This window comes from Ostrinia nubilalis, chromosome 21 (genome assembly GCF_963855985.1).
Source record: "Ostrinia nubilalis chromosome 21, ilOstNubi1.1, whole genome shotgun sequence".
In the NCBI taxonomy this organism is placed as follows: Eukaryota; Metazoa; Arthropoda; class Insecta; order Lepidoptera; family Crambidae; genus Ostrinia; species Ostrinia nubilalis.
Window position 1 is genome coordinate 4,082,189 of NC_087108.1, and position 26,402 is coordinate 4,108,590.

The window sequence follows — 26,402 nt, forward strand, 5'->3', positions numbered from 1 at the left end:
AAATAGAGGCCTATGATTTTATGCACAACTGGATAAGGTTGTTAAGTAACATATAAAAATACTTGCATGTCTCTAATTTGTCATTTTTAAGGATTTAACAGCCCGGACACGTAAAAACTAGCTAATCTGAGAATGGCCGATAAATGAAAATTGTAGTTCTTGAAGGGGCGCTGTACAATCCGTCATACATTTAATGTAAATAGATCAAGTTTGTATAAATCGACATGTTTTCAATCCATTCATGATTAAATTTCATCATTTAATACTACGTAAATTATCTCACATTTTTTATGAATGAATACAAGATAAGACTTATGGCGCAATAACACAAATAATATTATCAGTGACAAAAGTTGTATCTGTTCTGGCAAAATGATCGCATCACGTGTCTGAATGGGCGATGACTATCTGATACAGACACATTTTTACTTACTCGGTATGTTTCCTGGGTAAAAAAGCAAGAGTTGGAATTAGTCCGTCAATTAACTTATCAAAAAATACTCAAGACGTATTTTTCACTTTTCAAAATAATGAAAAATGGAGTGCTTATAAGTGTAGCACTTTGTGACGTCACTCATAACTTTGTAACTTCTTGTTTGATTGACAAATAAACAAATGTGTCCAATATTTTTGGATAATAGGGACGGACCAAAAGTTTTTTAAGGAAACTAGCCAAATGACTTTGATTTTTGATTGATCTGCCGATTTAGTTTCTTCGATTGTTTCGTTAGAGCACCTGGATGCAGAGTAAATACAAATGAGTAGGTCATCTTCATAGAAACGCACCGAGCGCGGTTTGTATGTGAGCGCGCCAATATACCTACGTATACGGCGCGCACGCACAAACCGCGCTCGGTGCGTTTCTATGAAGATGACCTACTCATTTGTATTTACTCTGCTAGATGCAAGCAGCGAAGGACCGATCTCTTGGAAATCCTCGAGGGAGGCTTTTGTCCAGCAGTGGTCGTCATTTGGATGAAACGCTATAAGTTATCGATAGTAGGACTGATTGCCGATTCATTATGATGTTGGATTATTTTTTCATATTTGCCATTACAAGTTGTTTATCATAAGGAAATTAGTCATAACTGGTGGAAAATCCAATTGATTATCGCCCACACTTAATTAGGTCAAGAAAAATATATGGCTTATCTTAAAAAGATCCGATCGACAAAAATAACATTGGCTATTTTTTTTATAAAAACAATAATATCTAACGTTGGCGTTGGTTAGAACCAAAAACATCCATTATGACGAATACTCTACATCTGCAGCAATGTCATAATATAATGATAATATTATTATAGTTAATACAGAGGTAAAGTTTGTAAGTGTGATTTATTTTATTGCAGGAAGTAATCTTTGGAACTACCGAATAGATTTTGAAAATTGTTTCACACGTAAAAAGCTACATTATTTCTGAGTGACCTTGGCTGTATCTTTCTATGATAGACTAAAAGTCACGAGTGTGAAGCCACGGGCATTAGCTAGTACTAAATAAATGACTTTAGCAGAGGCAAATGAAGGATTAACCCCCACTTTCCACCCGGACCACACGGGTTGGGGAGGCCTGATGTTCACATATTTCTTCCATACTCGCTTCTTACAACATCTACTTGAAGATTGGGACTGTTCCTACTTGGTTAAAGTAAAGTACTACTGGTGTAATTAAATCACTGGTGTGGTCACTAAATAAATAATTTCAAGCCAAGACTTTACCAGAGGTAAATGGAGGCTTTACCCTACACTCTGCACCCTGGTCAGACGGTTTAGGGAGGCCTGATGTTCGCATATTTCTCCCTTAGTCGCTTCTTACAACATCAAGAGTTGGACTGGTCTAACGCTCGTATTCACAAACGATGCTTGCTTAAGTAAAGCAGCAAATCGAACGCACAGCGTTGAATAGAGTTCTGTGATTGGTTCGTGTGTCAGGCACTGTGAGACCTCATAGTAATGTTTGTGAATACGGACGTTATTCTACTCTGCCGGAACCACTTGGCAGTGTACAAATGTAATCTTTTCGCTATTACTAAAATTGATGAGTTAATCTATCTGCCATAAAATCTGGTTATCACTGATAAGGGAATTCCCCATCGTTTAACACAACTTCAAAACTATCAGAGCGATCAATCTCAAGTACCGTATCACGGTTAGAAGTCATTTAAATCGTTTGTGATGTGCATGATTTAAAGTAGGTACATATTAATTAACAATGGCATTACTTCAATTTAATTTGCTTGACAGTATCAGCAGCAGTAGGCTGGACCATGTAAGAAAGTAACACACACGTAAGAGGCACCTTCATAATGGGAGCTATCCGAGCTAAACTGCAGGAGAGCCGTCTGCGGTGGTACGGACACGTTATGAGGCGACCACCTGACCATATGACCAGAAAAATGAACCTCGAATCACATGGATGTCCATAAATATAGACTTTAAGGAGGCAGTGAGACGACCCAGGACCGAGCCACCTGGAGACGCATGATTGGGAGGGCCGACCCCAAATAAAATGGGAATGGGCCAGGCAAAGAAGAAGTGGGACTTAATATTCCACCACACTTCCCCACCACTACAATTCCTGTGGCCAGGATCTTGGTTGGGCAGCTAGGCCTCAATAAAACCTCAATAAAGGTTGAGTAGTCCAGGTCGATAGCTAACTATCTTGGAACGCGCAACGAATTTCATTAGAAAGACAAACTACTACATGGGACTATTCCCACCTTTCATTCCCACCACTACAACTTCTGTGTAGCCAGGATCTACAGCTTGACCGCCAATAAAAACCTAACCAGTGAAGGTCAAGTTTGTCCCCGGGGAAAGTTAAACTGTACCTATTTGGTCCCGCAACGTAATTCACTTTGACCGGACCGCAGATCGCAGAACGCCATCCAGTGTGGCAAATCATTAAAGGTACTTTTTGTTTTGACCAACGATGGCCGTTGGGGTAGAAAAGTTCTCGAGTGGCAACCACGGGCCGGAAGACGTAGCGTGGGAAGGCCTCCTACTAGGTGGACCAATGATCTGGTGAAGGTCGCGGGAAGAACCTGGATGCGGGCAGCGCAAAACCGGTCGTTATGGAAAGCCTTGGGGGAGGCCTTTGTCCAGCAGTGGACGTCATTTGGCTGAAACGAACGAACGAACTGTTTGTTCAAATTAATATCTGTCGCATTACATAACATTTAAAACTATGAGCAACAGAACCAACGTGACATAATAAAGCAGAGGAAAATTTTTATATCAAAGTATTTCCAATTCTGTCAATTGATTTACAAAGACAATTCCAGTATCGTATTTCCATGCCAATTGAAACTCAATCGTTGTTATCGAAGGAATTCTGACGGCATTGAGTACAATGTCAATATTATTTGTTCTTACTGATTCATACTACAAAAGATTTCAGTATCAATATTAATTGTTTGCGAAGACATTTTACTTTGAAGACCTTTCAGTTATCGGTCATCATCTTGAAGCGTGTAAAAGTGTTCTGAAAACTCAGCCAGTCCCTGAAATAAGGGAGCGGCACGGGAAGGTGATTTTGTGACAGTCCTAAGTCAGCGAGACTTCAGTTTTGTATGCCCTGTCCCGTAATATTAAGTCAATAATAATAAAGCCTTCTGTGCCGCTCTCATACCTCAGGCACTGAGTCTGACTGAGCTAAACGCTACCTGATCTTTGTAGTCTGCCTGTTATGCTATTGATTTGATTAAAAAATCATAAATAACTATACGAAACGAGTAAACCCAGTACCTAATATTTTATTTTATACCGATTTGTCAATTAACTAAACATGCCTCAGTTAATTTCTAATTTATAAAAATATACATGATTGTAAAAAAAAGTTTATATTTTTAATTTACAATTTATTATGTTACGAATACGAATATTTTTTTAGAAACCTTATTGATTAATATAATTATAATTTTAGCAATAAATTATTGTTGATTTTCGTGTTCATACAAAAACATTAGCTCTGTACTGGTCCGAATTGAAAAAAAAGTTTTGTGTAGTTCATTTAACGAGGAAGGCTATACTACGGCCAATAGGAGCAGAGAATCAATGAAAAAAAATATTGCAAAAACGGAAAAAATCAGTCAAACTGTTTTCACGCGTACGAAGTCGCAGGCAGTCACTACTGGCAGCACTTGGGACAAACTTGACCTTCACTGTTTGGGTTTTTATTGGCGGTCAAGCTGTAGATCCTGGCTACACAGGAGTTGCAGTGGTGGGAAAGAGAGGTGGGAATAGTCCCGTTACTGGCAGCACTTCACATCTTTTCCACCTTATAGAAAAAATCTAACGCCCGTATTCACAAACGATGCTTGCTTAAGTGAAGCAGCAAATCGAACGTACAATGTTGAATATAGCTTGTGATTGGTTCGTGTGTGATCCTGTGCGTCCACGCGCACTGTGAGACCTCATAGTAATATTTGTGAATACGGGCGTTAGTGTACTAATAAATGATTATACACCTAAGTAGGTAATGGAATATTACCTACTGAAGCTTAATATTTACACATAGCACTTGACATAATATGTTTATTACATTACCACTTGAAGATTTTTCCTTCTCGAATCTAAATCTAAGAAAATATAATAATTATAATAATTTATTAGGTATACTCATTCTTTGATGAGGGTGACAAACAACTGCTTTCTAAAAATGTTATTAATTGGATTTGATTGATTCAAGAATGCATCCATCTTGTAGAAATGCTGGTAATGAATCCGAGACCATTGTATAGATGAAATAAATGTCTAAATTAATGTTTAAGAAAGAAATGTACATAATTACAGTCAAAACATTTGGGACTAGTAAGTAGTAAGTAAAGTGGACCGACGACCGACCTCATAAAGGTAGCACTGGATGCAGGAGGCCACCAACCGGCCATTGTGGAAATCAGTGGGGGAGGCCTATGTTCAGCAGTGGACGTCCTATGGCTGAAACGATGATGATGATGTAGTAAAGTAGTACAGTGGAATTTAGAGAAGAAAGAATTGGACTACCCTTACTCTTTTCCGTGGTTGTCGTAGAGTCTTCCAGCGACTTGGCCCACTTTTAGCTTGGTCCACGAGCCAAGTCGAACTGTTTAATGTTTTTTCTATTAGCTTGGTCCACTCCACGAGCCAAGTCGCCGAATTGAATTTCTAAATATTTTTTCTTCCGGCAACTGGACCGTTGACTTTAGAAGCGTAGAGAGCAAAAATGCTGTGCCTATTTATTAGTTAAGTATTTGGCAGAAAGAGATACATCTAAATATATATAACTCAAAGGTGACTGACTGACTGACTGAATCACTGACTGACATAGTGATCTATCAACGCACAGCCCAAACCACTGGACGGATCGGGCTGAAATTTGGCATGCAGGTAGATGTTATGGCGTAGGCATCCGCTAAGAAAGGATTTTACGAATCTCCACCCCTAAGTGGGTAAAACGGGATCCACGCATACGAAGTCGCGGGCGGCTGCTAGTAGTACATATTATTATGTAAAAGCATTTTAAAAGTTCCAATTCGTTTTAATATCGGTGACTGTTGATAATTTATACTAACTTACTACTTAATCGGTAACCTATACCAGCTATAAACTATAAATACTTACATTCACCGAGCCAACCGGTTCATTAAAAAACAAATTGATATCATAATACTAAAAATAACTTCTAGTGCTTGACCGCTACGTTTTCACTTACTTATACAAAGTTTGTATCTTACTTGCCAGTATTAAAATTAAGTGACTTATGCCCGTTTTCAACATCAATCTCTAATTTTTAAGTGACCCCTATGGTAACACATAACAGGAATTTTGTTTTCATAGGGGTCACTTAAAAATTAGGGATTAATGGTGAAAACGGGCCTTACGCTTGCCAGTCTTAAAATTATGTGACTTACTTGACTTGTATTCACAAACGATGCTTGCTCAAGTGAAGCAGAAAATCGAACGCACAGCGTTGAAAAGAACTCTGTGATTGGTTCGTGTGTGACCCTGTGCGTCCACACTGTGTGTGTGTTGTTTGTGAATACGGGCGTTAATAAGGTCCTATGTCCCCTAGATGGGGCAGAGGGCGTCCACAACTTAACAGTCCTCCATCGCGTTCGGTGTTAAGCTTCGCGTTTGGTCTTGCTAAGTCTTGCCGATTTTCTTCGCCTCGTCTGCTCAGAGACCATAATCCTAGTGTTTTAAGCCAGATTAATATAATGAAGTTCCTTGAATAAATCAAAACCATTAACCTATGTGTCATGTAAACCAAAATGTAGGTATTTTTGGTATTTACTAGTTGGAGTCGGTTCAGTTTTTTATGACTAAACTCTGCAATTTCCAGAGTTATTTTTTGAGGTAATTCCCTTTAAGTTACTAACGCCCGTATTCACAAACATTACTTTGAGATCTCACTGTGCGCGTGCACGCACAGGGTGACATATGAACCAATCACAGAACCGCGAAGTTTTGCATCTTCTTTTGAATATAGACCTAAAATGTGACTAACTAAAAATGCTAATCTTTTTCATGCAAATCATTGCACTACAACAACAAAAATGTAGGGACCACATTCATGTTAGTTAGTCATAGTGAATGAATGACACTTTATTACCTATTACTAGTTAGTTGATAAGAGTTTTATTGATTCTAGTTGTCACCTTTTATTGCTGGTGACTAAATGACCACTTTGTACATAAGTAACAGATTTTTATCATAAACTAGCCCTTTATGTATCAATACCTCCCCCTTCTTGCTCTAAAAGGGGTATGGGAATTAAATAACTACATACTTGATAGGATAATACGAGTAATTTAAAAACAGGTCCTTGAAAAATACTTTGAACTCTTTTGAAAATCTGTATGCTTCTTTTAATGCTTTCTTAAATTTATTGACATTCATTTGTTTCAGTTCCTTTTTCAAAATGCCAATAAAAATAATACACGAAACAGACAGTTCCTTTTCCAAAATGCGAAAAAAAAGTAAACCACGAAACGACCAGTTACTATCGACACCACATTATCGCACGGCATCAAAACATTCTTGCACCAATTCGAGACCGAACGGGAAACTCCGTTCATGACACGGCATTATCCAACCGTCTACCAGAGCCGAGGAGGGGGGCGACCCGACCACGCTCGCTCGCGCCGACACCGACCGAGTTCAGTTGTCAACCGACAGCGCTACGAGAAAGACGCCTGCACCCGCCGGCGTGTTCTCCAAACTTACACGCGATTAACAGCTGCAGCTTGGATTACAAACTAAACTGAAAGTGTCTAATTGTGTACAAGTGTAGTGATGACATTTAAATGGAAACACCCTCTATATCACCTGGAGTAACCACAGGGATGGAACCGAGGGACCGACTTGTTGAGGAGATTCTCCTACTGGCACTATTCCTGGTGTCCACCGCGGCCAATTCCTTGGCTTTGCTGGTCTTCTGCAGACGGCCTGGCCTGAGGACCATATCCAATAGGTGAGTCGAAACTTTCCATAACTTTCAAAGTAAAAGTTTGCTTTGGTCCAACTACTAAATGGGCCTTTGGAATTCCAATGTTTACATTTTTATGAACCACAAAACGTAAAATTAATTCACTGTATTTTATTTCATCTTCTTTGGTCTTAAATCATCTTTTCATGCACAGAACATAAAAATGAAAACTTTGACGAATTTTAAGTAAAAAAATTTGAACACAGAAATCAATCAAAATCGGCAAAACACTCGTTAATCAGTATAAATCTTTGTATAAAAAGTTATTCACACTTAGAACAATGCGAAACAAAACTCCGAGATGGCCTACGAGCAAACAAAACATAGAAATCCGGTCAGATGTTTAGACCATAGTTTTTTGGGGTGCACCTTTCCTAGCTTGGGTTGCAGCCAATACTGGTTGTATTATTAGACGATTAGTGTCGTCCGTCTACCTGAGTTTCTGACATTTATTTTCAATGCTTGGTCTTGCAACAGTTGATTTATGAACTCATACACGTTGCTCAATAATATTGATGGTCACATAAACTTGTATTTAAGACTCAAATCTTGACATTTATCTATTTGCCAATTCCCTAAAATGTACAAGATTAAAAGAATTCTTGTAAGACTAGATCATTCTCCAGATCAAAGGTCACGAAAAGGTTTTTTTGTACCCATTAAAAAAGCACGGTCATCTCAACGGTACTTCGATATTGGATGTTCCAACCGAACCATTATTAGCGGCAATTTTGCACGCCTCTCAAGGAAAAAGGTATTGAACTTGCAAAAATTCCACACAAAAACGATACTCGGAAATTTTATAACCAATAGATACTGTTCTAATTACCGATAACAACTTTAAAGTATGAGTAGAACGTCCCAATTCCAACTAATTAATCTAATAACACAACTGCAAGCTTGTAAACATTAATTTATCGCCTAATAATTTGTGAATACAAACAAATAAATATCAATCTAGCATTCTAGCGGATCGTTAGATGGAAAATTACGATTTGCTTTTAATTTGGCCATTTAAAATCATTTGACCACAATCGAAACAATTATTCTTAAAACTGAATTCTTACTTACGGCAATTACAGCTGTAAATTGCTTTGGTCATTTCTTTTAACTCGTTAACGCTTCATGGACAAACGGACAGACGATGTCTTTGATTAGTAACGATCTCCAGTAACCTCATTTCAGAATAGCTATTTCTCAATCCCGCAACATTGTTTGGTGAACTTTAAAACCACGTGGTGGTGTATACGGTAGTTATACTCCTATCTTTGGACTCTGTAGTTTTTTATTTACCTTACAACTTTCCTAGTGGAGCAATCCGTTGTTAACAAACTCCTCTTATGACTATGACTCACTATTCTGACCCTAACGATCGTAATAGAGCCGAAGTGATGACCGTCGGTTCAGAGAATTTATTGGCAGCCTCATAAATTCAAATACAGTTGCAATGACCAGTATTTGAGCACTAATAAAAGTTTTCCATGCACTCAATCTTACAACGATGATTTATGAAATTCATCAAATACTGCGAACACTAAATGAATCATGAATCAATTTGCTCAACAATAAAAATCTGGTTCATATTCCAAACTTTTTCAAGCAAATGAAATGAATCTCGCTAAGTTCCTTTCGGTGGTTTGAAATGTGACCGAACTCTTGTGGTTTCAACACCACGTTGTGGAATTTCGCAAAACTTTCATTGAAGGATCACGATCTGCGACTTGTGAATTGGCACAGAAAATATTAGGAGTAAGATGATTTTTACTTATGCAATTGTTATTAAATATCCGTTGTGACAAATTCAAGGAAATTTAACAGAAAAAGAAGAATACTCTGTACAGATACGTGTCAAATGTAACTGTAACGCTTATAATAATTTGTACATTTAATAAAAACATTCCGTGATGTTGCATTAGCACGGATTTCTTCATCAAGCTAAAATCACGTTATTTCGTTTCTTCTGTCTGAAAGAATTCAACGTGCAGGTTTTAAATTATATCTTATCTAGCTAGAACGAGATAGGTATGCCATTTCTTCTTTCACGAGCTATTTCTTAATTTGTATTTCAATTGTAAAGGAAACATGATGTATTCAGCTCGGTAATGTTCGAAATACAACAATTTATTTCTGTATTTGTAACCTTGTGGTTGCGAATTGCATTTGCCGTTGCAACTACAAAATTTTGTGATGAAAACATTCGTCAGCTGTCTTGTGGCGAATAGCTACACTTCACAATGACCAAGTACCTTAATGACCTGTCTGTCGGAGACAAATTGTTGGTAATCAAACGATATGTAGAACTAAAAGACACGCGGAATAATACAGAGTCCTTCAGACATCGGCCGATAACGATTGAGTGAAACAAATCAGTGAAAACGCATCAAAACATTGAAAACGGTTCATTTTACTCGTTAATAGGATGTAGTAAAGATAAATGAAAACATTGTAGTGTTATTGATGTGTAGTGAATCAAAACGAAGAATTTAAGGTATTTCCAAAGAGTAAACACTTACAAATGAACTTAATAAGGATATTGATAATGATGGTGTTGATCTCATTGTTAAAACACATTCATGATTACGTCAGAAATCTAGTGGGAAACTTCTTGGTACTACCATAGCATAGTAATTAGCAACTCCATTAAATAATATTTATCAGAACCCTACATCTTGCTATCAGTCAGCATACATTTCCATTATGCATCACGATGACAATAATGATACTGATTTTGAAAGACATTGTATGAATTTCATTATTTTGTTAACATTAATAAATTGCGTCTTTGTTCTAATGCAAGAGATAGAAAAGGACGGTGTCATTTGCTCAGTTATTTAACTGAGGATTGACCAACTCTTTATTATGTAATGGTTAAATAGTTGTCAAGCCTATTCCTAATAAGGATTACTATTATCTATACATTATGTCACACTCGACATTGACACCTTATAGGAAAATGATGCATTCATAACAATTTACTAAACAGAAGTTCATACAAAGATTTACCGCGTTATCAAGATTTGTTTATTTGTTAAATATACACAGTGAATCAGAATTTATGAACTTTAAACCAGATAATGTTTGTATGGAAGAAACCACTGCGGTCAGGTAGTCTCCACAAATTTATTGCCACTTAATGCGTATTAATACAGTTTAATCCTGCTTGACACTAGGTTTATCTAGGAAACCTACAACTTTGACGTCATTTAGGAGCCTTCTTTTGTCTTTTCTAGAAAGATGCCTAATTTGGCTCAGACAGTATAAATATAAATTATACACGCCAATTTTTAACTACTAGTGTCTCAAGACAAGTTTTTTTACGTTCATTCGATTCGATTCTTAAAATAGCTTTTGCAAAATTATCCAAAATAGACTTGATAGAGCAGTTTTTTTTAGTTTGATACATAAATAAAGTATCGGTATTACTGATGCTATGAAATAGGAATTTATAATCTCAACGACTGGATACATTACAATAGCTAGATTCTAATACCATTGCATGCTCAGCATACATTGGAATAAATAAAGCAAAAATATGTCCCTTTGTTCTACTGTATCATAAGTCTTAAAATATCTTCGATAGAATAAAAGTCACGATACTTAGAGTGATTACTGAATAATGCGTTATAAGTTTCGTTAATTTCAATTAAATAACGTCCAGATCTGAAAAAAAAGACCAAAGATTTCTAAAATATAAGTTTCGGAGTAGAATATTTATACTAGGATCCTAATTGAACCAATTTAGACGACAAACACATTATAAATGTTGATGGTCATCAAATCAATTAACACACTATTAGCGATACAGTAAATAAACATTTCCATCAAAGGGTAAATGCATCTTTAATGTCAGTTAATGATTGGCTAATATGTTGTTTTAGTTTCACGTTAATTAGGGAAGGAACCTAATTCAAAACGGTAGAAACAAAGGTTACGGTTTTATAACAAGGCCCTCCAACCTCCGGCTTCTAGAATTTACTTAAGCTACCGTTAAGGAAATTTATGCAGATTGTAGCAATGTTATTCACTTTACGAACTTCAAGGTATACATTTTGCCGGATTAGATCTGTCTTGTATTTGGAGTATAAAGGAGTTTCTAAATGTTATTAGTCATAAGATTTGTCGATGTTGGATCAAAACACAAGCGTGCATGATTTAGAAGGTGCACAGGATGTGTCTTTTAGTATGCAAATTTCAACAGCAGCTGATCAATTTTCAACCTTATAGCTAGCAGTCTGCGTGAGCGTGTTGTCATGCGATAGACTCCATACAAACCACTCACCGAAGCTAAACTTACTTTACAGGTTTTGATTGTAGTTTCCTTATTTTATGATATTCATAAATATCCTCTATTGAAAATTTGTAACTAGGGAAAATTTGGACTAATATTTTGAAGTCGATGATTGATTAACGTTAATTTTATTGCGTTCAAAATTTATTTTACCAAAAGAACAATAGTTTTGTTTGGTAATATTATCAAAGCAAGAATTAATAATGGATTCTGCTTCGATAGTTTTTATGTTAAACCCTTCAACGTTATCCTTGAATATTTGTAGGACATAACCGTCGTTTCAAAACGTGTTTGTAAATACAAAATGACTTTGAAATGAATTTGGTTAACCAGCCATACTTAATTGAAATATTATCTCTAGATCTGTTTGCAACAACTGCAAATTGTGATTTGCTATCATTATAATTAATACAATAAGAATATTGACAATGATTGTTTGATCTCCTGGGCATAGTAATATCTGAGATGAATCATTCAACAATACCATGTTTAATATTGCAGATAGTAAATAAAATATCAACAGCTATTCTTCGTTGTGAGTTGACTAATCCCACAGCATTGCATTCTTGACTAAAAAAATGAAATATTTCAAGCTGGCGATCAACTCTCCTCCAGTAATCCTTCTAATAGTTCAACCACCTTTCGCAATAACGATAATAATCATGGACCGAAAGCAGCAGTAACAAAACATTGCTCAACAACCTCTATCGGCGGAACAAAACCAGCAATAGACTACGCACACACCAGAACTGTCGTTGCAACGAGCATGCATGCGTGTTGCGAGATCGTTCTTGACCGCTTATAACATCGCATCCGAAAGTAACGTTTACTTGCAAATAATAAGGTCGGTTCTTCATTGCAAGAGCATACAGCTAAAGTTAGAGTCAAAGATGCTTTATTTTTTAAACCTTAGAATGCTCCTTGCCAACGTTTGAGAGTATGCATACCAGAATTGTTCGAACGAAAGTGCTTTCTAATACAGCAAATAATTCACCTTCACCGTTTATTGATAAAGTATCATTCTTTAACGCAATGGAACTTGACGAAGAAGGAAATAATCAAAAAGTAAATGTAAGTAAAGACGAATCTTCTCTTAATGTATTCACGGTACGTTAACCTTGTAAAAGTCAAACAAACACCCAAAACAATTTCCTGTATTTAGTTACCATCGAAACAATAGATTGGAGTCGTTGGTTATAACATTTCATCTCAAGCCCTTATGTCATCATTAATTGGTGTGTCGCAATCATTTCTCCGTCGCCTTGTCAGTCTGTTCATTGAATTAGGTCGCTGCTAACTGAAATATGTGTCTGAATTTATAGAGAGTGGTCAACACATCACTATACCTTTTCGTTGAGAAATCGCATCTATTAGAAGTGCATAAGATGTTTATTTGGATTCATCAGCGTCATCTGTACCTATATCAAGAAAATATATTGTAGGAGGGTTTTAAAAATCGAGCTGATCGAGAATCAAACTCAAGACTTCTATAGTGACGATATCGTTGCGCCACTGCGCTAAGTATTTATCAGTATCTAGTCGAATAAATTCCACAACACAAGCCAAATTAGCTATTGATAAAACGTTCATTGGCACATATCGGAATATAGGTCAATAGATTACACCAATACAAATATTATTATGAAGATACGAGCGTAAACTTTTGAATTCCTTGACAAAGACATTGTGCAGGCCCAGCCAATTGATACCAGTAACTGTGTCAAGAACTATGTATCTTTACACTTTGTACTGTTTTTTATTTACAATCACCGCGTTACTGTGAAGTAATTCTTTATCAATGATTGCTTTTGACTTTATTGTTCTATGAAATACGCGGAATTTCGCACTGATAATGTTTGCATGCGAACCTAAACCTTGAGATGCAATCTTGGTAGTTCTATAAATTGATACAACAGTTAAGAATTAAACGGCGAATATAATAAGTCATTTCCTTTGACCTATGTTATTTCACGGTCTTCTGACGCAACTCGTAATAGACTTTATGGTCTGATAAGACGAATTTTAAAGCATTTTACAATTTTACTTAAAGGCTAAAATGAAATTCCTCATAAAGTTAACTCGACAAAATTACAAATGGCGGTAATAACGTAGACGGCCGTGTATAATTTTAAAAATTCCCATATTGTGTTATAACGATGCTCATTAAAGTTCGCCCGTAAAATATCCATTAGATTTGGAGAATTCTACAATCGTTCGCCCGTATCAATGTCACATGCAAATAAATTTTCAACAGCTAGTAAAATACGTTTTACCTTAAGTGGTTCTTGGGCAACATTAGTAAAAGTATCACTAAAGTGGTAGAAACGTTCCGTTTTACTATCTAAATGCATTGAGAATTCTCAAACGCATTTAGTTGAAATTTAAATTCCTTAAAGAACGTGGCACGTGTAAATAATACCGTGTGAAAAACTTCTGAATGGATTCAAAGACATATTTTTTTATTGGAATCAATCTTCAATAGATTATTAGCGTTTGAATTGAAATATTTACTCTTAATTGCTAATAATCAACGTCAATTTGAAATAGAAATCACACAATTTATTTCTTTGATAAAATACTCGTAAATCTTTAGAATCAGTTGTAAAACAATCTGAAAATATATCAAGAAATGCAATGCAACTTGCAACAAGTCAGTCATTTGGTTTCCAAAGATACATTGTGTGTTAAGTTTAAAAACAATCGATTACATATTAATGAGTAGCAGTATTCGAATTACTTAAACATCTTGGTTCATTGTCTCGATCAAAGGTGCCTGGTATTTATAAATTACTTTGGAATGATTAACGACAGTTGGAAAATTACATGTAAGAGGTTTAATAGCAAAAACATTCATCATTATTGTTATTTTATTGACTTCCACAGCAAAGGAATAAATTTTCAAATTATTATTTATCATCATTCTCCAAATTATTATTTCTTTGCAAGCAGATCGTATAGTTCGTCTCCATCATTCTCCTTTGAGATGATCTTCCATCAATGTTTCTTTATTAGCCGTAGGTTTTTATTCTTTCTTGACGCTTATTCATTGAGCTACTTAAATGGATAATCCTCTTGTTTGATCTTTAAATGGTAGTAACTGGAAGTAAATAACATCCTATCAATTGTTTAATCTCTGATTATGTATACTTGTAGCCTACCAGTTATACCGGATATAGGAGACATAGACAAATGACTGATGTCAGCTTTCTTTGGACAAAACAAAATACCACTTTCAAACCGCACGTTACTACTTTTGTAGTCATGAAAGCATGATCTTTATAAATGATCGTATCACGACCATTGTTTACATTGTCGGCTTTAGTCCTGTGCCATTAAATTTCACTTTTCAATGGACGATTTTTGACTCGTATGTTATTGCATCTTAAATTATTTTAATGATGAATTTCAGATTCAACTCCCGTCTTGTCACCTTGGACTAAAAAATCCATTCAGAAACTCGCGCTGTTGAAATTCAAAATAGCATTATCCCTTTCAGCACGGATTGTACTAAACTTGCGTTGACACTCAAAAAATTCTAGAGGTCGCGGATTTTGATTTTGCTGCGCCGAAACGGTCTCGATCGTTTGTGCATTACCTATTCTAACCATTAGAACATTCGCGCGGGAAGAAATACTTGCCAGTGACGCGTCAGAACTTGTGCAAGACAGGAGTCATGTTTGTTGACGGCCGAGGAAGACGTGAGTGTTTTGTTTCTATATTTAATGTGATATTTATGTTATGAATCGTATTTATTTCATTTGTTTATATATCCCTTGACTATAAAACAAAAAAATATTACAGTATTTATCAACATTTTCTTATAAAAAGAGCCATTTTGTTGCAAGCGCACGTTCGTGCGTTGTCGTTTTATGTTGTGCTTTTAGGTAACATTAAAATAATACTAAAATGTTTTATTTTTAACAGGTTGTGCTCTAAACGAGAATCTGGTGGAACAACTGATCGGAAATGGGTTCACATCTGACTTGGAGGAGGAATCGGACGAAGAACAACTAAGCGAAGCATTTCTGTTTCTGGAAAATGATGCAGATAGTCCACACAACGGTGAAGGGAATGAGTCTGATGAAGAAATGGGAGTCCCCTTAGCACAACTGCGGCAATTAAATGTGACAGAGCCTAGAAATCAGCCAGCAGCCTCTACCAGTGGTCTACCAAAGCAAGAAAGACGCAGAATTTGGCGCGCAACTAACTTCGAAAACAAATGCCATGATTTTCCACCAAGAGTAACAGCTGGTGAGGTAAAGAAATTAAGGCTAAGGACTTGCTGTGGTTCAGATTGGACCTTACTGATGCTCTGATTGCTTCGGTTCCTCAGGCTGATCAAGTTTTAGAAGATGAAGCTCCTATTTCTGAACCATCAACTAAAAGATATAGACCAGCTGTGGTTCCATCGTCAGATAAACGATTGGACAAATTTAACCATTTCCTGATCTCACAAGAGGTAGAAAATGCAGGTTTGAGAACTGCACGTCTTCCACTACTATCCGTTGCACAAAATGCAACGTTCATTTGTGCCTTGTTAGGAATAAAAATTGCTTCCTAGCATGTCATACCACAAAATTTTCTATTTGATTAATATTGTTACTAAGAAGACTGATTTGTTTCATTAAAAATGGTAGGAAATATTTTTGTTTGTTTTTGATTAATGTTTTTGTTCAATAAAGGTGTCATTATTATGTTAAGTCTAAGCATATCGAAAATGCTAGATATTTTTTAAAAATCTTGTCATTAAAATGTAATTAATATGCGAGATTAAAATACTTATGTTGATGAGACTGATAAATCGGGCTATAATAAATAAAGTACTTATAATTAAACAAACTTTGTATGATTTATTATGGAATGCACGATCCTGCGTTAGCTGAGTAGAACCTGGAACGCACGTACATGCGATGTCTATTGGGGGGGAAAGAGGGGGGGGGGATTTTTTTTACTATTTTTGTTGGGGACTTTGATTGCTATGGGTTACATATAAATACAAGTTTTTTCAAGTTTTCACTTTTTGTTCTGTCGTGCTGAAAGGGTTAAGTGTTTCAACAGTTTAACTCCGCCTTTGTTTAAATGCATTAATATACTGCCAGCTTGTCAACAAATCACTGCTTTACAAGTTGATTGAAATTAATTTAATTGATCTAAAACTATTATGTTATTTATTTGTCACTAGAGAACTGTAATAATGGCTTTCATGACTTTGTATTCGATACAGTTAGTCGTTTCCTTGATTGTAATTGAAAAGGCAATTTGTAGTTCTTTTCTTTTAAATGTTTCCTTATTGCTCCTGTTTTTTCATAGTAACAGACTTTAAAGATATTTTCTTATTTGGTAGAATTTAAATACAGCTAAGAATAATCAAACCGTATTAACTTGTATTATCACAATACTTATTTATTACAGTAAGTATAGTTGTCAGGATCAGAAGCAGTAGGTAACCGAAACTTACTTTTATAGAAAGAAAGTTAAATTTTCATTCCAAAAATAGGGCAAACAATTCTGTTACAACATTCTAAGAATTCCGAAGATCAGGTCAAATTGTCTAGACTAAAACGTAATCGTAGTCCAAGTTAATGTAGGAAACTTTATCACAATAGATTATTTGCTGTAAAGAGGACAACGGTCCTCATTCCCGCAATAGTTATCATTATTAGGGCAAAGGTCTCTCCCTTCTGTGTTTCTTGGCACCTTTCTATAAACCAATTGGTACAGACAAAACAGGCTCCATTTCTCTCGAAAAATCGCCCTTATTACCACCATATGATGCCACAATGTAGCCTTACAAGCGGTCGTTGTAAACCAACCATTGGTACAGTCAAGACCTCAAGATGCATTTCACTTGCAAAATCTCCCTTATTACATTACAAATACATAACATGGCAAAAATGTACCTTTACAAGCGGTCGTCAGTCCATTATCCTGCCGATAAAGATTTCCCCATCGCCCCAAAAATAGAACACAAAAGAGTTCCGAAATTTTCCTCGTGATTACAGCTCAAACTCTGCCCCCATTTAAATTTGTAATTTGCCTGACACTTAACCCGGATCGACAGACAATGCTTTTGGTCTTATTCAATCTCCAAACTATTGAAAGTGAAGATTTTATCAGTCGAATTTCGCAGCTTTGTTCTCTTTGGTTATGGTTTTTACAGCAGTCAAAGTTGTCAAAACATTTCTATTTATTTATAAAGTCTGATGAACTCACAGGCTTAATGGCGCAGTTACACTATGCGGGATATTGATCGAACAAAAGCACGAGCACCATACCGAAGTATGGACGACGCACGGCGAAACAAAATTAACTACTTGTCTCGATCAATTCCCGCAAAGTGTAACTGCGCCTTATTAAGTAACAACTAAGCACTGTCATCCACAGATAAGAATGTCTTTCATTACCATCTGATTCTGTAATCTTTGTAAGTTGAGAAGACTTTGCAAAAGGTGAATGAAACTTATTGCTCTTCAACTCACTCATGCCAATTTAACTCTCAATATTTAATAACCTTGATCCGTTTTCGTAACTGTCAGTTTGAAAGAGAATACGAACGCATTGTTCGAATCTTAATTTTGGCCATAGACTAAGGATCATCTAGACTGACAGAATGGCGCGAAAAAAAGACAATTAAATGTAGAGTAAAGTAGGTCTAAACGAGTAAAAAAATATTTACCTGTTGTAAAAGTAGGTAGGTATATTTAGTTTTAATAAATCTCAAACTTACAGTAAATATTTCAGTAGGTTTCTTAGTAAAAATTTCAAAGCTTTAACTGACGGAAGCATTGCAAACTTACATGATTCTTTTACATAGGTACAACTCTCTAATACAAAGATAAGTCGCCGAAAAAATTGAAAACCTAACATAACATCTCTTTGTCCCTCAAGGGTATTGATCTACTGTCAAATCTATAGAATTATCTGTCTACCTACAAGTTTAACGTGTGGTTTATAACTATTTTAGTACAGGATGTATTTGGAAGCGGATACGCGTGATATTTCTAGCGTTCGCTCCAATGGCTGCCTTTAATGACGTTTTGTGTTTATCATTTCTGTTTCATAACTATGGTTTTTGTGTCTTTGTTATATTCAGCTTTTGTTGTAATCTTTTGATCAGTTGATTCTATTTTAGTGGTTTTGTATGTACAAAAAAATTTAGCTCAAACAAAATGAACACGCTGAATTCAATTTTCCCTTAAAATGTAGGTAATTCTGAATTTTACTGCAGAATGGTTAACACAGACTTTTCCTATAACTTACCCTAGAGTTGGAACGAAGGTCACATACATCGATACAGCTAGCACAAAGTGTATTACACAATCATTACAATGTACAAGCCTGCAATTAAACAACATAAAGTATTTATAATGCAATCGTTTATTGAACGTTTCCAAAAATATTCCTTTAAATACATTGGATGGACTCAACCTGTATTTACATGTTACATCATAGAAAATAACCAGCTATCATTTATCAAAATCATACGTCTAGCTCGCTAGTTGAGAATCCAAACAAAAAAGAGCTTAATCGGACGTCTACAAGCCTGGTTTTTTAAATAATCGCGTGGGCAATGATCTTGGACAGAGTTTAAGACCGATTTGATGAATCACTTTTATTTATAAGAAACAGGTTTAAAAATAGCTTTACGAACAATAAAAAGTAAGGATATTATTATCTAAGTACAAAAACTTTTATAAATAACTTTGGAACATAAAAAGTGAACTAAGTACTGGCCAGATACAAAAATCGCGTGACAAAAAAGACAATAAATTGCTATTAGCACAGATAAAGAAAAATCGCGTTTGACAGTTAGGTTCGCGCGTTAATTTTGCTCGTTCACGGCCAAGGCTGGCCGGTACCACGCGTATTTGGCAATAAATTGATGTCGTTCCACTGTCGTTTTTCACAGTCATGGTAGAGGGACCACAAAGTCAGTCAAAACGTGAACAATATTTTGATACATTCAAAGTTAACTCCAATAGTTAATTGTAAGCGAATAACGTTATCCAATAATCCACGTCATTGTATGTGTACTCGTAATAGGATGAATTGTTATTTATTACCTAATTAATGAAGGTATTTTCCTTCAAAATTTTCCTCTATCGCATAATATTTAACTAGGTATGTATGTATTAGTCTTGTACGTACTAAATTGTTGGTTACCCTCTTCTAAACCACGGCATGATAGCTCTATATTCATTCAGTCACGGATTTCTTTTTTTAATTTAGTTAGGTTTATCATGCGACCGGCCCGTTAGGAGGCCATCGCCAAAAATAAACCGAATAGAATACTGACATGTAAAATTTCAAATTTCGAACATGCGAAAGCCATTTTTATGTTCATTTGCTAACTTTTTTTTAAATTTTTCGTCAACAAAAGGCAAAGGCATAATTTTTGAAAGTCTTTGAATATTCATCGTCATTTTAAATGTTGACATTGAAAATAAGTGACAACAATAATCTAGTTTATTAGCACAGTGCCCTTACTTGTGCAATAAATGAGCATTAAAACTTAAACCAAATGGTTTAGTTAATGCTTCTTATTTTATGTCTTAATACGACTGTTAAATTGCTTAAACATTTGGCTAAGAAGGTTCTCGTGAAACAAAAGACTCAAATGCAATATTTCAAGCCGGAAATACTGCAATAATTTTAATGTACTACTTTAGTTTACTTACTCTCAAATTACACGCTTGTCTATGGTCAATGACCATGTGGTATATAATAAGTTTAATGTACCTAGCATTTCTTAAAGGGCTCTATTCAAACGAAAGACGGCCTTGCTAATAATTGCGATAGGGTGTGACTACACTGGGTCCGTGAGGAGTCAAAGTACGTGAACTGTTACTTCTGATAATAGTGATTACGTCACTATGAATAGTGATTGCTTAAGTAAGTAAGCTCTTGTCCAGTTAAGTCTTTGTTCATCACAGTTTTAGTTACAATTAATTTATTATTGCATGCTACACGTATTTAAAAATAATAAACTTTAAGCTCCTTTAGATGCTTTGGCCTGTCCTGGAATTAGTACAACATGGCGGATAAATTAAAGAATTTTTACGCCAAGGTACGTCATTGGTTACCACACGTCGTGGTGTGTATTCAGCTTTACTCGTATTGATACAGTTTTTAATTTTGACCTTAATGTTCAATGCAATGAGCGAGTGCAGCTACCGTATACACGTTTTGTTTGCATCGATACTGACTGACGTTAATTTAAATAAAGAACGCGTCGGTTACTTTTTTATGCGATACGATTAAAACCTCTTTTGTTTTTTTTTTGTTTTGTGCCAGGAATTTGCGGTGTGTTTTATTTTTTTAAGATACGGCCGCGAAGCTTTAGGGAAGCTGTCGAAAAAGTTAAGCAAACCGAAACACTGAAATACCTAATAAATTCTAAAAGATAAGTCGAGGAGGCCTTTGTCCAGCAGTGGACGTCATTTGGCTGAAACGAACGAAGTCGATATTATCTCTACATTATTGTATGTGAAACATAATGTACCAAATTATGCATGAAATATTGCATAGTTGTTTATAATTTTTTATTGAAAATAGTTTCAAACTCTGTTTAGTTTCAACGCATGAGAATGCGAAGCGCCTAGTTTGAACTATCAAGACTTGAGTGACGTATGATGTAATATTCAGATTTTTTCTTCCTTGTCGTAACGAAGTAAAAAATAAGACGCTTCATTTACGTAAGACTAGGTCGTGAGAAAGATTGTACCTAAATGTATTGCCGATTTAGGATCTAGACAGTGCAATTAAATCAATACATTTAAATAATACCTATTTGTTGAAAAACCCGACTATCTATTACTTGAGAAAAAGAAGAATCAATCGAACATTCAGAATAGTTTAAAATTACTTTTGAAGTAATTTTGTTGAACTTTTTAATGGAAAATTACAGAAAGTACGTTTAGCGTAAATAATTAAATCAGTACAAGCTATTGTTCGATATTTTTAACACGTAGCATTTTAAATAAAATTTCAAGTAACTGACTTAGGTTACTGTAAAAATGCTACACAGGGTGCTTAGGGACGTACAGACATAAAATATAATAAATATATAACAAACAAAAAAGATCTCAGCTTAATGTCACGATGCTTGTAACAATACTTCAGACATTACTGTAAATATATTACATACAATGGTCACGTTTATGTAAAAAATACAATAGAAAAAACCTATTCCACCGTTTGTTGATTTTAACTAGTACGTACGTAGAAATTAGCTGAATAGCTGATGACGTAAAATGACGTAAATTGTTAATATTGACAACACAATAATGATGAATATTAAACAAACATCTCAAAATTTTCCTTCCTTATTAATGAATCAATCCTTTTATAAATACCCCTCTTTATTAATTTAATTCACTTACATGGAAATTAGATCACGACTCTACATAAGGATCTTAAATATTAATTTTATCAATAGTAAATTATTAATACTCTTTATTTTAATAATTAATTATCTACTTACTAACCAAAAAGTCTGCCTCAAAGAGGATTCGAATTCACTACATTTCGCTTGTCTAACAACGGCTCTACGTGCCAAAAATCTGTCAACCAAAAGTCAGCACTGTAATAAATAATCAATGATTTTCTTTAAACAATCTTTACAAAACCAACCACATTTTCCTTAGATAATGCAGTCAATTTCGTTCATAATTAAACAAGCGAAGGCCTAATCGAAAATTCGAAATCATATTTCACATTGGCTAAACGCTCGAGGTCTTCGCAACACGCCACCTGGACCTAGATATTACCTTGGGGCTGCTTTTAGTACTTGCATTGACCTATTTTAGACCTGCACTGCATACAAGCATGATAAGGTTGCATTAGAATCTTTCCTTTGCCACAGTTTTTCGTTTTAAAAACATTGGCTTAATTATCTGTGGGGCGCATTTCGCGCCAATTATGAACACTGACACTAAAAAAATATTATCAAATAATTAAACTGTGTTATTTGTAAATAAGGTAATTAGGTCCATTTCAGAGAAATAGTTTTATATTTTCGCAATCTGGAAATACCCTGGCAATCCAGTAGTATCTTTCAGTGATAAAACATTTTTAATACAAACACAAACATCGGACTATTCGCAATCAGTTCGTAAGATTTAAAATATTAAATGGCGTAGAAAAAGTGGAGATAAAATGAATTCATAGAACAGCCAATGTCTAGCACAGTTTCCAACTTGGTTTTCCTGGACTAAAAATAGACTTGTCGGTCTGTGGTATATAGATTTCTTAAGAAAGTAGGCCAGGCTTCTGGAGACAATGTCAAATCCAGCAATATTTAAATGTCGAGTAGCGACATTTTATTCTAAAGAGTTCATAGATGTATTTTTTAAATTATTGTCTGAGTAAAGAGTTTATAATTAATTCAAATGTTTTAAATTCTCATGTCAGATAACCTGTCAAAAGATGAAAGAGTACTGGACGAAATGAAAGCATCTGCGAGAAAAATATTCAATGCTTTTTTTAGCGCGCTTCTTTTCTTTTGACAGTTAGATTTTTCAGCCAAAATTAGCATAAAAATGGCGTCATCAGATTTTTGTAATGAGTTCATAGACATTCAAAAGTATATGGTTGTTTAAAGTCATACTAATATCAAACTATTTATTGTCTCAATTTCTATAATAACTACAGTCAAAGTACCTTTTCTGTGAGAAATTCAATCACAATGTAATACACACAATATTCAGCACCAGAGCGGATCTAGTGCGAGTATAATACCTATACCGAAAAGTATTTTGCCATTCACTTTGCTAAATTAATAAAGAGTAAAACTATACTTTTTTTTCAGTGTTTCCTTGTTCCCCAAGGCCATTCACTTTTAATTGTGAACGTTCAGCTGAATTGAAACGGGTATCTTTTGCACCTTTGTGCTAAATGATTGTAAGGACAACACTTATCTAAACAACTATCTTTATTAATTTGTTACTCTGGTATTTAAATGGTTAAAATGTCAGTAATAAATAAAAGTGTAAGAAGATTTTTTAAATGACTTTTTAAATGCACTCTAATAAATCCTACATAAAAATAACACTACAGAATATGCCTCTGTGTTTAAATAGCTTATACATGCTTTTGTTTATTTTAATATCAGGATAGATTTAATTAAGTAACTACAAATCAAACAATTTGAAAGCTCAAAAGCTCGTTCAAAGGTCCCTTAAGTTTCTTCTATGTTTTAAAGCACCAATACCGGAACTGGCCCTACATTCCAATACCTAACAGTACAACTCGTTTTACATAAGCTGATTAAATGCTTTTAGAAGAGTTCAATGACCGATAGCTGAGAAAAAGCTCTTACAAAACTTTCTTAAGGTGAAACCGCTGATAACGATGGCATTTAGAAAACTTGAGGAAATTCGTAAATAAGCGCTTTAAAAGCTTTATCTGTCAGCTTAATTGTGCCTAAAAGTTCTACTGAAAGCTTTTTAAGTAACTTTTGTAAAGCTTTATAAAGAGTTAGGTAGATTTAGTATTCCTCAAACTCTATTTTTTCATAAATCGTATAAGTTTTGTTTGTATCCCGAATTGAAATAACAAGAGTTAGTTGTTTTTTTTTTACAAATTAAATACCTATTTATCATAATAATTGCGCGATTAAAATATGAATCAAATTATTGTAATATCTGTAACAATTATGAAGTAACAAATTGATTAAAACGAGATTGTCTTTGACCATGGACTATAAAACTATTCTTTAACAATCTTTCGTAAGAAGAAACAATCGCGACCTTCAATAGAGATGTTTAATACTCTTCAAAAGAATATTTCTTCGTTTTATGAAACAACGTAGGGTTGCCATTTTGTCTAGCAGAAAAGTGAAATATTTCAAATATGAAACCTAATTAAAAATAAATTAGTCATGAAATGAGCTGAATACAATAAAAATACACTCAGTTTTTAGGTTTTTTAGGTTATTAGATAAAATGATATGAAAAGAAAAACTGTTTTTTGAAAGTATTCTAAATACGACATAATCATGACTTTTTTGCTAATCAGCCGATAAGTATGTGACACTCTAATCGAAGTTTAAATTACCTTTTGTTTTAGTTTAAGTTGTACTGCCATATCATGTTTGTATGTAGTCTTATCTTTCTACGAAAGAGCATAAGCTCTTTCGATTCTTACGATAATAATATCGTGGCATATTAAGTCTTTAACCCTCTCTTTTTAAGAAACATTAGGTAAACCATTCCGCTCTTTGTAAGAAAATAATTAAAAGGTACATTTTCTCTTTCACTTTTCACGATTAGTCACTTCCGTAGAACCGTTATTGGCACGGACAGCCCTGCATACTTCGTATAGGTACAAGCAGTAATTAGGTCACTGCTATGTCTCTGATGATATAGCATCGGTATTAACGTTTTCAGGTGAAGGTCTTAGTCGATACGGCAGTAATCGTGAATCTGGTAATGGAAAGCAAATAACTTATGTAAATAAACAGCATTGAAAGTATTGGACGTCGAATGATTGCATTAATGCTACAAAGTATACGAGGGAAGAGTATTCTATAATCTAAAATACTTTAGTGTAAAGAAACATTGGAATTATTTTATGAGGTAAGTCACCTCTGTCACTTCTTCTCAGCGCCAGCCGATAAGTTGATCCAAAGTCGTGGAAGGACAATGTGTTTAGGTGCCCAAAAAAGGTCTTACATAATATTAAATAATTTGAATTATTTTTCAAGGACATTGGTGCATTCTAAACTTAGAACTTTACCGAATACATAGTCATAAAGTTGTAGGACGAAACGATAAACATATTTTTAAATTTTTCAACAACTACATTTAAAGATTAATACAGACTTCACCGACATAACATTGATGAGTAATGTTTAGGTTTGTTTAGTCACCGGGGCTGGCACGCGTCGCGCCTACTATTAGCTAATACTCTAGCCAAATAATTGCCTTGATTAATTATATCTAGAGTTCTAGACTAATTTCTACTACTGACTTACGTATTTACAAACTTGACCTTCACTGGTAGGGTTTTTATTGACTCAAGTTGTAGATTCTGGCTACACAGGAGTTGCAGCGGTGGGGACGAGAGGTGGGAATAGTCCCGTTTATTTACATTTATACTAAGGTAGATTATGTCATAAAGTTCAGCGTTTGCCGCGTCATTTCTATGTAAACATGTCCATAGTATTTTGAATCAACCGTAACAAATAACGAATCACCAATAGTCATCAATAAGGAAAACGATATAAAATAAAACTTCGACACCATAATAGGGATTTTCCCCATCTGATTGGGTAAGCTATACGTGCTATGGTTTTAGATACATACCAATTTGTAGCACAATGGTTTGGTAAAATCCATGGCATGTTTTGTTATTCCATGGACCTACTTAATACACTTAAACAATTTTAATGTAACAGCTCTATCTACCTCTTTTACATATTATATCACAGAATAAAGCCTGAAAACTAAAGGTATATCTGTGTATTTCCACGTAAAATTGATGAGGATAAAAATCATTAACCAATGAATGTCTGGGGCTCATAAACAGAAATCAAGTATACTCCAGTGATACTAGATATCTTCTATAATCTATAGCTACTGTAATAAGACATTAATCTAAATTGGCATTATTAGACGCTATTGTGATAAATAAATAAAGACGGCA

At 34.8% G+C, this 26,402-nt stretch overlaps 1 protein-coding gene across 1 annotated transcript in view; it reads left to right on the plus strand.

Annotated features, from left to right (window-relative positions):
• The first annotated feature begins 7,110 nt into the window (after positions 1–7,110).
• Positions 7,111–26,402, plus strand: part of LOC135081975 (tyramine receptor 1) — a 35,524-nt gene continuing 16,232 nt past the window's right edge. Inside the window, exon 1 of the mRNA XM_063976722.1 lies at positions 7,111–7,453. Coding sequence (XP_063832792.1) covers positions 7,287–7,453 — 167 coding nt within the window. The 5' untranslated portion in view covers positions 7,111–7,286. The remainder of the gene's footprint in view (positions 7,454–26,402) is intronic.